The sequence below is a fragment of the Taudactylus pleione genome, unplaced genomic scaffold (genome assembly GCF_031769625.1).
Source record: "Taudactylus pleione unplaced genomic scaffold, aTauple2 ptg000070l, whole genome shotgun sequence".
Classification (NCBI taxonomy): Eukaryota; Metazoa; Chordata; class Amphibia; order Anura; family Myobatrachidae; genus Taudactylus; species Taudactylus pleione.
The window spans coordinates 6,502,501-6,521,309 of NW_028284472.1; the positions used below are offsets into that span (position 1 = coordinate 6,502,501).

The 18,809-nt window shown below is 38.1% G+C and overlaps 1 protein-coding gene across 4 annotated transcripts in view; it reads left to right on the forward strand.

The window, feature by feature from the left end:
• The window catches only part of TFAP2B (transcription factor AP-2 beta), a 51,481-nt gene that overhangs the window by 11,766 nt on the left and 20,906 nt on the right, over positions 1-18,809 (forward strand). For all 4 annotated transcript variants that reach the window (XM_088467226.1, XM_088467228.1, XM_088467227.1 and 1 more), the window contains exons 4-6: positions 3,056-3,275; positions 4,294-4,412; positions 9,728-9,869. In XM_088467226.1, the coding sequence (XP_088323352.1) occupies positions 3,056-3,275; positions 4,294-4,412; positions 9,728-9,869 (481 nt within the window). The remainder of the gene's footprint in view (positions 1-3,055; positions 3,276-4,293; positions 4,413-9,727; positions 9,870-18,809) is intronic.

Below are 18,809 nucleotides of genomic sequence, written 5' to 3' on the forward strand. Positions count from 1 at the left end.
ACTAATAATAATAAAAATAATAATAATAATAATGATAATTATCTGCATATATAAAAGTATAGACCAGATATCAATATGATTAAGAAATTAATTCTAATAATAATAGTAATAATAAAAGTATAGATTGAACAATATCAATAATAATAATACAAATACTACTAATCATATAAGAATAATTAAACAGTATCATCAGTAATAGAAATACTACTACTACTAATAATATATGGCTCTGTATTGACGTTCTATCATATATAAAATCTGGTATGGTATGCTGAAACTTGTAGTTCTGCAAAGATCCTGGGGCTGAAAATTTATGTCCACTTAATACAGGAAATGGTTATTAGGTAATTCCAGGGGTGTGTATGTGAGAGGCCATGCAGGGGTCTGTGTGGGGGTAGCATGAATTGGGTGGGTGTCAGAGATGTGCAGAGGTCCTGTGACCCAGCAGCCAGATTATTCCTCCCCCCTTGTTACCCCGGCCCTCACACTACAGCTGACGTTCCAGCAGCCATTTAGTTAGGAGGAAATGAGTTGTTCCCAGTAGGGAAAGCGATAGAGACACGTTAAGGTAGCCAGCGTGATAAATGTCTCCTCCACTTGCAGATCTCCAGAGCTCGTTTACGGCTAATTTTCTGTATGAGCCCCCCTTGTGCTATTAATGCAATAGTCAGGGACCGTGGCCCCTGTCTCCTAGCTGGCCCATTAGAGCCAGCATTAGGCAGCAGATTCTGTGGGGATAATGGAAGGGGCACTTAAGATCCAGTAATAGGTATTGGCAGAGGGTGGTTAATACGATTTGGAGGGGTTTGGTCAATGAGCAATCAATAAAAACAATAATGAGAAGGATTCGCTACATTAACGCATCCAAATTCCAAGTAGACATTAAAAAATCATTGGGAATCCTCTGCCATTAGGACAGGAGAGCAGAGAGTGTGACATTAGCATAATATTTACTATACAGACACACATAGGCTGTGCCTGTATTCATAGCTATTCTGTGTGGGACACACAAGGAAACAATTAATGCCCGAAAGGGGAAATTTTTTTTTATTTTATTTTTTTAGATTTGTTTTGCAAAATATATAATTAGCAGAAAAATATATTTCTTATTTTGTGCAATAACAATAATAATAATAATAATAATAATAATAATAATAATAAATAAATAGATAGATAGATTATATATTAAATTTAATAGTTACTAACTCCAATTTTTCGAAAAATAATAATAATAATAATAATAATAATAATAATAATAATAATATAACTACCGGAATTCGGACCCTTATCAAATTAATTTCCAGTGCAAGTAGCAGATTCTGGATGACTTTTTAAATTAATTTAATATTTATGTGAAAACAGTTTGTTTTTTAGACTCATGTATGCCTTTATTAACTATTTATTTTTTATTTATTGCTCATGCAGTTGTTTTATATTTATTTCTTAATAATGTCATTCTCTATGCCAGTATACGTATGTATTTATTAGTTGGGTGCTTGGTACTAGGTATATTCATTTATTAGTGATGTGATTTTACGTATCTCTTGGTAGCATAGCTATTACTGACATATATTACAGATGTAGTTATTCCGTTTCTCTTGTGATTATATTTTAAATGTTATTTTAGCATGTAATTCGGCAATGAGAATTTTGTGCAGTACCCCCAATGCCCCCCCTATCACCTTTGCATCGTTGGGGTTAATTCCAAGCCAGTTTGTGCAAAGCCTCCCAGCTGTTTCGGTGCCCGGCGGGTGTTGCAGTGTCTGGGAAGGGGTTACTATGTACACCCAGATACTGTACACATGGAACAAAGTTGTTTTCCATGCCCCATTTGCTCACTATTTCCCGCTGTCCTTCCATAAACCCATAATTACTAATAAACCAGCCGAGCACGGGCTTCAGAAACAAGGCATTCCAAATACCATCTACATTGCAGCCTCCTGCACAGCACTTCGACAAATGCATCATCATCATCATTATTATTATTATTATTATTATTATTATTATTATTATTAATAATAATAATAATAATAATAACAATAATAACAAAGATAGAAATTAATTTAAAGTATAATCCCTATGAGTCAAACCTTTCAATAAATATAATGAAACAAAAAAAATTAAGACTGAACTTTTTTGTCCTGTAGTCAAAAGACAATTGTGTGTAATAGGACCCAGGTATATAATAAAGGGCACCAAAGGACATAAAAATCAATATTATTATTTTTATTTATTTTTTTGCAATGTACAATATATTTCTCTTAAAACTTTTCCCTACATTTAACACCAATAACGAAACAATTCGTCCTGCGCTACGATCGCTGCGATCTCATTGTTACCCGGGTGTGTATCATGGCTGCGATCTCATTGTTACCCGGGTGTGTATCACGACGACAAAACAGCTGTTTTGTTATGAACACCAATCCATACAGTCAGATACCATTGTAAAAAAAATAAAAATACAATTGTTAGAAGATACCACAGTATATATTTTACAGCAGGAGGGATGTAGATTGTTGTGTATGACTGCAATGGACATGAGGTGGTTAAATTTCCTTGTTTTGATCATTACTTCTGATTGAGTTTGTACTGCAAATTAACATAACTCAGTGACTATGCACTAAGCAAAGTCTGAGACAGTAAGCGTGGAATGTACACTCAGAACGGTGCAGAGCAAGTACAGTAGAGTCTGGCCTTTGACCTAATAACATTTAAAAACTGTCATTTAAAATCTAATAATTTACAGTAGTGTAAATATTGACAATATAATTATTATTATTATTATTAATAATAATAATAATAATAATAATAATAATAATACGGTAATTGCTAATTATTCCTCTACCAGTCATACTATCCTGAGATCATCATCATAATTGTATTTTTTTTTCCTTTTACCCCGGGGTGATTTTTTTTGTTCATATTCCATCCACAGTTATAGCCTCCGTAGTGATTAAGTGAATATTGTACACATTGAAAATAGTTCGAAAAATTAACACATTCGTCTGCAAATCATGAGTTCGCAGAGGTAACACGGTGCTCTATTTCTCCACAGTCCCCGTCCCCCCAAAATCTGTGACCTCCCTGATGATGAGCAAGGATGGCTTTTTGGGAGGGATGTCTGTGAACGCCGGAGAAGTCTTCTGCTCTGTACCAGGCCGTCTGTCCTTGCTCAGCTCCACGTCCAAATACAAAGTGACAGTGGGTGAGGTGCAGAGACGCCTGTCCCCCCCGGAGTGTCTCAATGCCTCTCTTCTGGGAGGTGTGCTGAGAAGGTGAGTCTGCAGAGAGGATGGGGTTAACCCCACTCCCCCACACACACACAAGCAGGTGAATGGGGGCAATAGACTGCGGCACTTTGATGTCTCTTCCAGGAGTAACATTATGCAGCTGCTGTGACACCCGCTGAAGACTCCTTACCATATAGATGACGTATAACGTATTGTGCAGCATTGGGGCATCATTTTCTCCATTTATACAAATTGCTCAAACACATAACACACCTCAAGCCGCAGTCGGTGGATTAACCAGCCCTAGCTATTCCACAGCTTGGGAACAGGACTGTTGTGGAACTACAAACCCCAGCATGTCCTCCTAACCTACGACTGACAGGGCACACTCGGAATTGTAGTACCACTAAGCAGGGAACTCACCTTTGTTTCCCATTCAGACATTTGTACCTTTATGCTATTTTTGTAGAATGTAGAGGTTAGAGTGCCCCTTTACAATGTATCAAGTATTAATTCTTCTTCTACTACTACTTCTTCTTCTTCCCCCTCCTCCTCCACTATTCCTTCTTCTTCTTCTTCTTCTTCTTCTTCTTCTTCTTCTTCTTCTTCTTCTTCCTGCTCTCCTCCTCTGTCGTCTTCTTCTTCTTCTTCTTCTTCTTCTTCTTCTTCCTCCTCTTCTTCCTGCTCTCCTCCTCCGTAGTCTTCTTCTTCTTCTTCTTCTTCTTCTTCTTCTTCTTCTTCTTCTTCTTCTTCTTCTTCTTCTTCCTCTTCTTCCTGCTCTCCTCCTCCGTAGTCTTCTTCTTCTTCTTCTTCTTCTTCTTCTTCTTCTTCTTCTTCTTCTTCTTCTTCTTCTTCTTCTTCTTCTTCTTCTTCTTCTTCTTCTTCTCCTCCTCCTCCTCCTCCTCCTCCTCCTCCTCCTTCTTCTTCTTCTTCCTCCTCCTCCTCGTCCTCTTTTTTTCTTCTTATTCCTTCTCCCTCTTCGACCTCCTCTTCTTCTTTTTCTTCTTCTTCATCATCTTCATCATCACCATAATAAAAGGTGTTTTCATGTGTCTGATTTTAGAGCAAAATCAAAAAATGGTGGAAGGTCTCTAAGGGAAAGACTGGAAAAAATTGGCTTGAATTTGCCAGCGGGCAGGCGTAAGGCTGCAAACGTCACCCTGCTGACCTCCCTGGTGGAAGGTAGGTACCAACCCAGGCTTCTGTATTCCAATCAGCCCTACAGTGGGTCATGCAACTAATGGAAGTGACTAGAGCAGGGATGGGAAACCTGCCGCTTTCCAGCTGTTGTGGAACTACCAGATGGGTAGTGGAATTCTGGTACTTGTAGTTCCCCAACAGTTAGACATTGTATGGAACTGCCTCTGATTGGATTTTATGTATTGTTGACAGCTTTTTTTATGCCAACCCAACGAATCTTACCCAAGGCAATCCTTGTAGTCTATGCACTGTGTTTGTAATAGTTCTATGTTTATATTAAACATTCTCTTTACAAAGGAAGGAGCATGTTGTAATCTCCCAATAGATCATTTGTTAAATCCTTAAATTGCATGAAGTATTTGCAATATTTTCTGTTTATTATTATTATAATTATTATTCTGATTTTATTATTTATATTATATTATTATTATTATTATTTTTATTATTATTATTATTATTATTATTATTATTATTATTATTATTATTATTATTATTATTATCCGTATTTAAAACCTTATTACGTTGAAAAGAGTTTAGCTAAGGAATAGGATTATGACCTTACGGAGAACCATTTGAAGGCATTAGATATACTGTCTCGGTGTATATGTGTCAGTGTATCTATGTAGGCGATGTTGCCACATGACTGGGGCGCACATTGTAGCTGTTACAATGTAACAATCCGCTGGCACCAGTCACGTGGTTCCGTGCAATGACAGCCTCCCTACAGAGATAATTACAGTCAGTGGATGGGGAAAAGGTTGCAGATAGCATTACACTAAAGTGGTAATTTATACTAATCACGATCCACTTATAGAGTAAGTGAAATGATAGTACACGAGTCTGATATGACATAGTGTCAGTGGAAAAGCCTGTAATTTGTTTCTTGTGAGATGTTGAAGTATTATTATTATTAATTATTATTATTATTATTATTATTATTCTGTTTATTCTGTTTATTATTATGTTTATTATTTAATCTTTACTAATTCCGGTGGAAATAATATAAACATTCCCAGGCAGACACTATTACAGGAGGGGGATTTTATTCAGTACAACGTACTGTAGGGAGCATAGTCATTTTTTTCTACACTTATAGCTACACTTATCAATCTCTCTCTCTCTCTCTCTCTCTCTCTCTCTCTCTCTCTCTCTCTCTCTCTCTTTCTCACTATCTTTCTGCCTTTCTCTCAATTATCTATCTATCTATCTATCTATCTATCTATCTATCTATCTATCTATCTATCTATCTATCTGTATTTTTGATCATATGAACACACACATAGATATAGTAGATAAATAGAAAAGATAGATGATACACAGATATATAGATAGATGATAGATAGATATGAGATAGATAGGTAGACAGATAGATATGAGATAGATAGATGATAGATAGATAGATAGATAGATAGATATGAGATAGATAGATTGATAGATAGATAGATAAATAGATAGATTATAGATAGATATGAGATAGATAGATGATAGATAGATATATAGATATGATATAGATAGATAGATAGATAGATAGATAGATAAAGGATAGATAGATAGATAGATAGATATGAGATAGATAGATAGATATATTGATTGATAGATAGATAGATAGATAGATATGAGATAGATAGATAGATAGATAGATAGACAGACAGATAGATAGATAGATATATAGGTAGATACATAGATAAAGGTTAGATATATGTATATGAGATAGATAGATAGATAGATAAATAGATAGATAAGAGATAGATAGATAGATGATAGATAGATATGAGATAGATAGATAGATGCATATGAGATAGATAGATAGATATGAGATAGATAGATAGATAGATAAAGGATAGATAGATAGATAGATAGATAGATAGATAGGAGATAGATAGATAGATGAAGAATAGATAGATAGATATGAGATAAATAGATAGATAGATAGATAGATAGATAGATAGATAGATATGATATAGAGATAGATAGATAGATAGATAGATAGATAGATAGATAGATATGAGATAGATAGATAGATATGAGATAGATAGATAGATAGATAGATAGTTAGAGATAGATAGATAGATATGATATTGATAGATAGATAGATAGATAGATAGATATGAGATAGATAGATAGATAGATAGATAGGTAGATATGAGATAGATAGAAATGAGATAGATAGATATTAGATAGATAGATAAAGGATAGATAGATAGATAGATAGATAGATAGATAGATAGATAGATAGATTCACTGCTATGAGCTTGATGTTCTATAACTGTATACACATATAAAGTAGTGGAATCCAGCTCCCTCCCTCTTTTTATATAGAAGGATTTAGCAATTATATAATAGGATTTAGTAAATATACCCCCTAGGACAACAATAAAAGAGCTGCAAAGGTATAGATTGTATAACCTGACTTCTACAATAAACATGAGGGCACTTAGGGCACATTTTGATCACTTGGCAAGTTGCACCTTGTAAATCCCATATGGAATTTCTAGTGTAAGTGTAGGCTCACATCTGAAAGAGGTGACATTGCAGTGGTAGATGGGTATCAAAATGGGCACTAAGAACCTCCTAATTAATGTAAATGTCAGGTTACATAATATATACTTTTGAAGAGTTCAGCAGCTACTTTATCATTGCCTTCATGTCAAAAGTGTGTTTCTGTATCTTCGATTGTGTATTGTGTTTTCAGTCATAGCAGCATAAATGTATTTGGAAATTTTAGTATATATATATATATATATATATATATATATATATATATATATATATAGTTTGGTGGATGAGGATCTGTGTTTGTTTTCAATATACTGTTAGCTGTTAGGCTATATACATATATAGTCTATTTTTTATTATTATTTTTTATAAGGTACCATGTGCACTGTATCTGAAAAGGAAACTGAGCACAGCTATCTGATCATTGTCAAATATTTGAAATAATAGGCTGTGTCTTGCTGCGTGTTTTGCACCCGTCATATTTCCCCAGGTTATGCTTTACAAAAAAAAAAAAAGTTTTTTTCCTTGAGGGGCTAAACCTTAATCTGTCAGAATCCCTTCAGACTTCCCACAGCCCATTGCTATCTCTGACTTATTGTGCGGTGAGAATCACATTCCTGTGACTCAGGCACAAGCTGCTGGCTAGAAATCCGGGAGCTAAATTTGAGAAAGAATTATATTAAGCCTAATTATTGTTTTATTTTCCTCTCTCTTGTCAAAAATGCTTCTCTTTGTTTCAGTCCGTCAATCTTTTGACATCCAAATGTCAATGATAATACCAAAATAATAATAATAATAATAATAATAATAATAATAATAATAATAACAATAATAATAATAATAATAATAATAATAATAATAGTAATAATAAGAATAAGAATAATATTAAATAACAGTAAAAATAATAACACATAATAAAGACAATTATTTTAATAAATAAATAGACCAGATGCCTATGGGCCAATAGGTAAAGTATTCGTAGGGTCAGATGTTTGAATTTGGACAAAGGTAGGCCTACGCTGGTGCCACATCTGTTATGAAACTACAAGTACCGGCATGCTGGGCCAGCTTCTGGCAGGTCTGAAGGAGTTTATAAAACTAAATATTATTAAACGTTTAGGGGTCATGTTGAACTTGAAGCAGTTTGTACTGAATCTGTAAGTGCGACTTGTGTCTGCTAAAAATAATCCTCAATTTGCAAGACATGATACGCTGGTAAAATTGTAAGATCGCAACCAGGTCTTCATGGGTGCTACCATCATCATTGCCGTCATCCTGTAACTCGCCCGCAAGTTACCCATTCTAGGTCTTCATAGGTTGGTCACATTATACTTTCAGAAGGAGATGCAAGAGGTGACTAACTGTTCATGTGCATGAACAGAAGTAAAACATGTATTTCAGCAGTAAAACATGCTCCATGTCCAACTCAGCATGGCCCCCTCCATTCTTTAATGGGCAGAGTTGTCCAAGGCTGAGAAACTATTAATTGCTGACAGGGCACACTGAGACTTGTAGTGCTACAACATTCTGCATTGCACAGCCTAAGGGCTCTATTTATTAACATTATTTCTACTAAGATAAAGTGAAAAAGGGTGTTTTGTGTTTTCACACCCTTTTCACACTATTTTAGTATCACCTAAAGTTACTAAAGGGCAATTGGAGTAGAACTCGTAAAATTCTACTCCAAGCCCTAATTATCACTTATTTATAGTAATCAGGTCACATTTCCAATAATTGTAATGGGAAATGTGATCCGACCAAAGTTACTAAAAATAAATTGTGAAAAAATACCGGGGAAAGCCCTGTGATAATAACACCACCTGGAGGTGGCGTTATCCAGGGTCTTCCCCGGTTACTGGACTCCTGCTCTGCTCTAGCAGGCAGAGCAGAGCTTGGAGCCAGCCCCAGTGATCAGCTGTGTGGTTTAAACAGACCACACGCTGATACGCTGTAAGAAAAAAGAACAAAAAAAATTAGTAAAAAAAAAAAACCTACCAGAGTCCAGGGCCAGTGATAGGTGCTCCGATCCTCCCTCCAGTCAGCTTGTCTCCCATCCTGCACTGGGGACTGGTTGTCACCTGACCGGGTCCCAGTGCGGGATGGGATATCAGCTGACCAGAGCCACGGAGGACATCACCGGAGCACCGATCACCAGAGGTAAGTGTAATTAAGGGAGGGGGGGTCACGATAGTGGAGAGCGAGGCTTAACGGCAGTGGTGGGGCTTAGTGGCTGCCGGTCCGCGCATGCTTGGGCACTTGTCATGTTGTTCTTTGCAAAAATACCGTGATAAGGCTGCGGAAGGGATTCGAAGGGGCAGAGCTTTCCCGCTAGCTCTGTCCCTGCAAGGGATCTTTAGTAAATCCCTGTGATATCACACAACAACCTGCATTCAAAATGCGGATTGTAGTAAATAGAGCCCTAAACGTGAACATTCTTATAGAATGCCAAGACGTGTAGTTCTACTGGAGACGGAGAGTCACCTACTTCTGCTTTTTCACAATATAGTAGTAATGTATAGAGTTTTATATTTCATTCAATTAACCCTTCACTCCTCATAGCATACCTAGGGGTCTATGTACTAAGCTTTGGAGAGAGATAGAGTGGACGGAGATAAAGTACCAGCCAATCAGCTCCTAACTGCCACCTTACAGGCTGTGTTTGAAAAATGACACTTAGGATCTGGTTGGTTGGTACTTTATCTCTCTCCAAGGCTTAGTACATAGACTCCCCCTAATCAGGCCTCTGTGGCTAGCAGACGGTTAACAGAACAGCACTGAACACGCGTGTTTATTTCCCACAGGTGAAGCTGTCCATCTAGCCAGGGATTTTGGCTACATCTGTGAAACCGAATTCCCAGCCAAGGCGGTGTCGGAATACTTGAATAGACAGCACACAGACCCCACTGATCTGCACTCCAGGAAGAATATGCTGCTTGCCACAAAGTGAGTGTCAAGTTGTGTATACTTAGTTGCACCATATGGTCTTGTTTATTTGCGGTATTACCCCCTACCCCTTTTCCAAGAACAGCTCTTTCCACCATCTCTCAACCCGCGCCCCTATATCTGTCCAACATCTATACTGGTAACTTGAAATGTGTCATAATTATACGCCGTCCGCTTGCTGTGATATCTATATATGATGTGGTTGTAGATTGCAGCAACGTATTTTGCGTGGACAAGACTTGTCAGAAAAATCTGGTGTGAATTGTTGCAGCAGCAGGGGTTATTGTCTGTGGATTAGCACTTTACGCAGCCCAGTGCCCATACATGGTAAGGCCCTCACGAGCAAATCATTGAATCCACCTCCAATGTGGCCACACACACACACACCTTAGTGCAGTGGTTCCCAAATTCGGCCCTCAGGACCACCAAACAGCTCATGTTTGCCAGGTCACCTGTGGATCTTTAAATAGTGCCAGTTGGTGATACACCTGTGCACCTGCCGGTAGACCTATACAACGTGATCTGTTTTGTGCTCCTCAGAATGGGGTTTGGGAACCACAGCCTTGGTCAGTTGGACGTAACTGACTGTACTGTGGGCACCGTGTGAGTGAGCTGATCACAATGTGATCTGGTGACTGCAGGCAAGAGTCTTACATGGTCTGTGATTTATCGCTTCGGGTGGTTTCTCGGTACCCACTTATGCTGCAGCTTTGTGCATGGTGTTATAACCTGGTGTCATAATGACGTATATAAGGAGATATCAAGCAGTGTGATCTTACAGTATACGAAAGAGTATCAAGCTGTTGTCAACCTGCAGTATATATAGTAAGGAAAATCAGGCTGGTGTCATCCTACAGTATATACAGTAAGGAATATCAGGCTGGTGTAATCCTACAGTATATATAGTAAGGAATATCAGGCTTGTGTCATCAAGCAGTATATATAGTAATGAATATCAGGCTGGTGTCATCCTGCAGTATATATAGTAATGAATATCAGGCTGGTGTCATCCGGCAGTATATATAGTAAGGAACATCAGGCTGGTGTCATCCTGCAGCATATATTGTACGGAATATCAGGCTGGTGTCATCCTGCAGTATATATTGTAAGGAATATCAGGCTGGTGTCATCCTTCGGTATATATAGTAAGGAATGGTGTCATCCGGCAGTATATATAGTAAGGAATATAAGGCTGGTGTCATCCTGCAGTATATATAGTAAGGAAAATCAGGCTGGTGTCATCCTGCAGTTTATATAGTAAGGAATATCAGGCTGGTGTCATTCTGCAGTATATATAGTTAGGAATATCAGGCTGGTGTCATCCTGCAGTATATATAGTAAGGAATATCAGGCTGGTGTCATCCTGTAGTATATATAGTAAGGAATATAAGGCTGGTGTCATCCTGCAGTATATATAGTAAGGAATATCAGGCTGGTGTCATCCTGCAGTATATATAGTAAGGAATATCAAGCTGTTGTCATCCTGCAGTATATATAGTAAGGAATATCAAGCTGTCATCCTGCAGTATATATAGTAAGGAATATCAGGCTGGTGTAATCCTACAGTAGATATAGTAAGGAATATCAGGCTGGTGTAATCCTACGGTATATATAGAAAGGAATATCAGGTTGGTGTCAATCTGTGGTATATATAGTAAGGAATATCAGGCTGGTGTCATCCTGCAGTATATATAGTAAGGAATATCAGGCTGGTGTCATTCTGCGGTATATATAGTAAGGAATATCAGGCTGGTGTCAAATTGCTTTATATATATTAAGGAATATCACGCTGGTGTCATTCTGCAGTATATATAGTAAGGAATATCAGGCTGGTGTCATCCTGCAGTATATATAGTAATGAATATAAGGCAGGTGTCATCCTGCAGTATATACAGTAAGGAATATAAGGCAGGTGTCATCCTGCAGTATATATAGTAAGGAATATCAGGCAGGTGTCATCCTTCGGTATATATAGTTAGGAATATTAGGCTGGTGTCATCCTTCGGTATATATAGCAAGGAATATCAGGCTGGTGTCAAACTGCTTTATATATATTAAGGAATATCACGCTGGTATCATTCTGCAGTATTCATAGTAAGGAATATCAGGCTGGTGTCATCCTGCAGTATATACAGTAAGGAATATTAGGCTGGTGTCATCCTTCAGTATATATAGTAAGGAATATCAGGTTGGTGTCATCCTGCAGTATATATAGTAAGGAATATCAGGCTGGTGTCATCCTGCAGTATATACAGTAAGGAATATCAGGCAGGTGTCATCCTTCGGTATATATAGTTAGGAATATTAGGCTGGTGTCATCCTGTAGTATATATAGTAAGGAATATCAGGCAGTTGTCATCCTTCGGTATATATAGTTAGGAATATTAGGCTGGTGTCATCCTGCAGTATACAGTAAGGAATATCAGGTTGGTGTCATCCTGCAGTATATATAGTTAGGAATATCAGGCTGGTGTCATCCTGTAGTATATATAGTAAGGAATATCAGGTTGGTGTCATCCTGCAGTATATATAGTAAGGAATATCAGGTTGGTGTCATCCTGCAGTATATATAGTAAGGAATATCAGGCTGGTGTCATTCTGCAGTATATATAGTAATGAATATCAGGCTGGTGTCATCCTGCAGTATATATAGTAAGGAATATCAGGCTGGTGTCATCCTGCAGTATATATAGTAAGGAATATCAGGTTGGTGTCATCCTGTAGTATATATAGTAAGGAATATTAGGCTGGTGTCATCCTGTAGTATATATAGTAAGGAATATCAGGTTGGTGTCATCCTGCAGTATATACAGTAAGGAATATCAGGTTTGTGTCATTCTGCAGTATATATATAGTAAGGAATATTAGGCAGGTGTCATCCTATAGTTTATAAAGTAAGGAATATAAGGCTGGTGTCATCCTGCAATATATATAGTAAGGAATATCAGGCTGGTGTCATCCTGCAGTATATATAGTTAGGAATATCAGGCTGGTGTCATACTGCAGTATATATAGTAAGGAATATCAGGTTGGTGTCATTCTGCTGTATATAAAGTAAGGAATATAAGGCTGGTGTCATCCTGCAGTATATATAGTAAGGAATATCAGGCTGGTGTCATCCTGCAGTATATATAGTTAGGAATATCAGGCTGGTGTCATACTGCAGTATATATAGTAAGGGATATCAGACTGGTGTCATCCTGCAGTATATATATTTAGGAATATCAGGCTGGTGTCATTCTGCAGTATATATAGTAAGAAATATCAGGCTGGTGTCATTCTGCAGTATATATAGTAAGGAATATTAAGCAGGTGTCATCCTGCATTATATATAGTAAGGAAAATCAGGCTGGTTTCATCCTGCAGTATATATAGTAAGGAATATAAGGCTGGTGTCATCCTGCAGTATATACAGTAAGGAATATCAGGCTGGTGTCATCCTGCAGTATATACAGTAAGGAATATCAGGCTGGTGTCATTCTGCAGTATATATAGTAAGGAATATCAGGCTGGTGTCATTCTGCGGTATATATAGAAAGGAAGATCAGGCTGGTGTCATCCTGCGGTATATATAGTAAGGAAGATCAGGCTGGTGTCATTCTGCGGTATATATAGTTAGAATATAAGGCTGGTGTCATTCTGCGGTATATACAGTAAGGAATATCATGCTGGTGTCATCCTGCAGTATATATAGTAAGGAATATCAGGCTGGTGTCATCCTGCAGTATATATAGTAAGGAATATCAGGCTGGTGTCATCCTGCAGTATATACAGTAAGGAATATCATGCTGGTGTCATCCTGCAGTATATATAGTAAGGAATATCAGGCTGGTGTCATCCTGCATTATATATAGTAAGGAAAATCAGGCTGGTTTCATCCTGCAGTATATATAGTAAGGAATATAAGGCTGGTGTCATCCTGCAGTATATACAGTAAGGAATATCAGGCTGGTGTCATCCTGCAGTATATATAGTAAGGAATATAAGGCTGGTGTCATCCGGCAGTATATATAGTAAGGAATATCAGGCTGGTGTCATCCTGCAGTATATACAGTAAGGAATATAAGGCTGGTGTCGTCCTTCAGTATATATAGTAAGGAATATCAGGCTGGTGTCATCCTGCAGTATATATAGTAAAGAATATCAGGCTGGTGTCGTCCTGCAGTATATATAGTAAGGAATATCAGGCTGGTGTCATCCTGCAGTATATATAGTAAGGAATATAAGGCTGGTGTCATCCTGCAGTATATATAGTAAGGAATATTAAGCAGGTGTCATCCTGCATTATATATAGTAAGGAATATGAGGCTGGTGTCGTCCTGCAGTATATATAGTAAGGAATATCAGACTGGTGTCATCCTGCAGTATATATAGTAAGGAATATCAGGCTGGTTTCATCCTGCAGTATATATAGTAAGGAATATAAGGCTGGTGTCATCCTGCAGTACATACAGTAAGGAATATCAGGCTGGTGTCATCCTGCAGTATATATAGTAAGGAATATAAGGCTGGTGTCATCCGGCAGTATATATAGTAAGGAATATCAGGCTGGTGTCATGCTGCAGTATATACAGTAAGGAATATAAGGCTGGTGTCATACTTCAGTATATATAGTAAGGAATATAAGGCTGGTGTCATCCTGCAGTATATATAGTAAGGAATATCTGGCTGGTGTCGTCCTGCAGTATATATAGTAAGGAATATCAGGCTGGTGTCGTCCTGTAGTATATATAGTAAGGAATATCAGGCTGGTGTCATCCTTCAGTATATATAGTAGGGAATATCAGGCTGGTGTCATCCTGCAGTATATATAGTAAGGAATATCAGGCTGGTGTCTTTCTGCGGTATATATAGTAAGAAATATCAGGCTGGTGTCATCCTGCCATAATATATGGGCTCGGGGGGGTTCGGATTTCAGAAATCCGAACCCGCTCACCCCTAGTATATATATAGTAAGGAATATCAGGCTGGTGTCATCCTGCAGTATATATAGTAAGGAATATCAGGCTGGTGTCATCCTGCAGTATATATAGTAAGGAATATCAGGCTGGTGTCATCCTGTAGTATATATAGTAAGGAATATCATGCTGGTGTCATCCTGCAGTATATATAGTAAGGAATATCAGGCTGGTGTCATCCTTCAGTATATGTAGTAACTTAGTAAGGAATACCATGCTGGTGTCATTCTGCAGTATATATAAGGAATTTCAGGCTGGTGTCATCCTGCAGTTTATATTGTAAGGAATCTCATGCTGGTGTCATTCTGCAGTATATATAAGGAATATCAGGCTGGTGTCATCTTGCAGTTTATACAGTAAAGAATATCAGGTTGGTGTCATCCTGTAGTATATATAGTAAGGAATATCATGCTGGTGTCATTCTGTGATATATATAGTAAGGAATATCAGGCTGGTGTCCTCCTGCGTTATATACAGTAAGGAATATCAGGCTGGTGTCATCCTGCAGTATATATAGTAAGGAATATCAGGCTGGTGTCATTCTGCAGTATATATAGTTAGGAATATCAGGCTGGTGTCATCCTGCAGTATATATAGTAAGGAATATTAAGCAGGTCTCTTCCTACAGTTTATAAAGTAAGGAATATCAGGCTGGTGTCATCCTGCAGTATATATAGTTAGGAATATCAGGCTGGTGTCATCCTGCAGTATATAGAGTATGGAATATTAGGCTGGTATCATCCTGCATTATATATAGTATGGAATATCAGGCTGCTGTCATCCTGCAGTATACAGTCAGGTGCATAAATACTGGGACATTGACAGAATTTTCATATTTTGGCCTCTATTCACCACAACAATGGCTTTGAAATGAAACAAACAAGATGTGCTTTAACTGCAGACTTTCAGATTTAATTTGAGGGTAATTACATCCAAATCAGGTGAACGGTGTAGGAATTACAACGGTTTCTATATGTGCCTCCCACTTTTTAAGGGGCCAAAAGTAATGGGACTATCAACTCAAAAGCTATTTCATGGACAGGTGTGGGCTATTTCCTCGTTATTTCATTATCAATTAAGCAGGTAAAAGGTCTGGAGTTGATTCTAGGTGTGACATGTGCATTTGGAATCAGTTGCTGTCGACGCTCAATATGAGATCCAAAGAGCTGTCACTATCAGTGAAGCAAGCCATCATTAGGCTGAAAAATCAAAACAAACCCATCATAGAGATAGCAAAAGCATTAGGTGTGGCCAAATCAACTGTTTGGAACAGTCTTAAAACGAAAGAACGCATCGGAGAGCTCAGCAACACCAAAAGACCCGGAAGACCACGGAAACCAACTGTGGTGGATGACAGAAGAATTATTTCCCTGGAGAAGAAAAACCCATTCACAACAGTTGGCCAAATCAAGAACACTCTCCAGGAGGTAGGTGTATATGTGTCAAAGTCAACAATCAAGAGAAGACTTCACAAGAGTGAATATAGAGGGTTCACCACAAGATGTAAACTATTGTTGAGCCACAAAAACAGGAAGACCAGATTAGAGTTTGCCAAACAACATCTAAAAAAGCCATTACAGTTCTGGAACAACATCCTATGGGTAGATGAGACAAAAATCAACTTGTACCAGAGTGATGGGAAGAGAAGAGTATGGAGAAGGAAAGGAACTGCTCATGATCAAAAACATACCACCTCATCAGTGAAGCATGGTGGAGGTAGTGTCATGGCATGGGCATGTATGGCTGCCACTGGAACTGGTTCCCTTGTATTTATTGATGATGTGACTGCTGACAAAAGCAGCAGAATGAATTCTGAAGTGTTTCGGGCAATATTATATGCTCATATTCAGTCAAATGCTTCAGAACTCATTGGACGGCGCTTCAGAGTGCAGATGGAAAATGACCCGAAGCATACTGCAAAAGCAACCAAAGAGTTTTTTAAGGCTAAAAAGTGGAATGTTATGCAATGGCCAAGTCAATCCCCTGACCTGAATCCGATTGAGCATGCATTTCACTTGATGAAGACAAAACCAAAGGGAAAATGCCCCAAGAACAAGCAGGAACTGAAGACATTTGCAGTAGAGGCCTGGCAGAGCATCACCAGGGATGAAACCCAGCGTCTGGTGATGTCCATGCATTCCAGATTTCAGGCTGTAATTGCCTGCAAAGGATTTGCAACAAAGTATTAAAAAGTGAAAGTTAGATTTAGGATTGTTTAGTTTGTCCCATTACTTTTGGCCTCTTAAAAAGTGGGAGGCACATATAGAAACCGTTGTAATTCCTATACCGTTCACCTGATTTGGTTGTAAGTACCCTCAAATTAAATCTGAAAGTCTGCAGTTAAAGCACATATTGTTTGTTTCATTTCAAAGCCATTGTGGTGGTGAATAGAGGCCAAAATATGAAAATTCTGTCAATGTCCCAATATTTATGTACCTGACTGTATATAGTAAGGAATATCAGGCTGGTGTCATTCTGCAGTATATATAGTAAGGAATATCAGGCTGGTGTCATCCTGCAGTATATATAGTAAGGAATATCATGCTGGTGTATCCTGTAGTATATATAGTAAGGAATATCAGGCTGGTGTCATTCTGCTAAAAAATATATAGTAAGGAATATCAGGCTGGTGTCATCCTGCAGTATATATAGTAAGAAATATCATGCTGGTGTATCCTGTAGTATATATAGTATGGAATATCAGGCTGGTGTCATCCTGCAGTATATACAGTCGGGTGCATAAATATTGGGACATTGACAGAATTTTCATATTTTGGCCTCTATTCACCACCACAATGGCTTTGAAATGAAACAAACAAGATGTGCTTTAACTGCTGACTTTCAGATTTAATTTGAGGGTAATTACATCCAAATCAGGTGAACGGTGTAGGAATTACAACGGTTTCTATATGTGCCTCCCACTTTTTAAGGAGCCAAAAGTAATGGGACTATCAACTCAAAAGCTATTTCATGGACAGTTTTGGGCTATTTCCTCGTTATTTCATTATCAATTAAGTAGGTAAAAGGTCTGGACTTGATTCTAGATGTGACATTTGCATTTGGAATCAGTTGCTGTCGATTCTCAATATGAGATCCAAAGAACTGTCACTAACAGTGAAGCAAGCCATCATTAGGGTGAAAAATCAAAACAAACCCATAAGAGAGATAGCAAAAACATTAGGTGTGGCCAAATCAACTGTTTGGAACATTCTTAAAAAGAAAGAACGCACTGGAGAGCTCAGCAACACCAAAAGACCCGGAAGACCACGGAAAACAACTGTGGTGGATGACAGAAGAATTATTTCCCTGGTGAAGAAAAACCCCTTCACAACAGTTGGCCAAATCGAGAACACTCTCCAGGAGCTAGGTGTATACGTGTCAAAGTCAACAATCAAGAGAAGACTTCACAAGAGTGAATATAGAGGGTTCACCACAAGATGTAAACCATTGGTGAGCCACAAAAACAGGAAGACCAGATTAGAGTTTGCCAAACAACATCTAAAAAAGCCATTACAGTTCTGGAACAACATCCTGTGGACAGATGAGACAAAGATCAACTTGTACCAGAGTGATGGGAAGAGAAGAGTATGGAGAAGGAAAGGAACTGCTTATTATCCAAAACATACCACCTCATCAGTGAAGCATGGTGGAGGTAGTGTCATGGCGTGGGCATGTATGGCTGCCAATGGAACTGGTTCCCTTGTATTTTTTGATGATGTGACTGCTGACAAAAGCAGCAGAATGAACTCTGAAGTGTTTCGGGCAATATTATATGCTCATATTCAGTCAAATGCTACAGAACTGATAGGACGCCGCTTCACAGTGCAGATGGACAATAACTCGAAGCATACTGCAAAAGCAACCAAAGAGTTTTTTAAGGCTAAAAGGTGTAATGTTATGCAATGGCCAAGTCAATCCCCTGACCTGAATCCAATTGAGCATGCATTTCACTTGATGAAGACAAAACTGAAGGGAATATGCC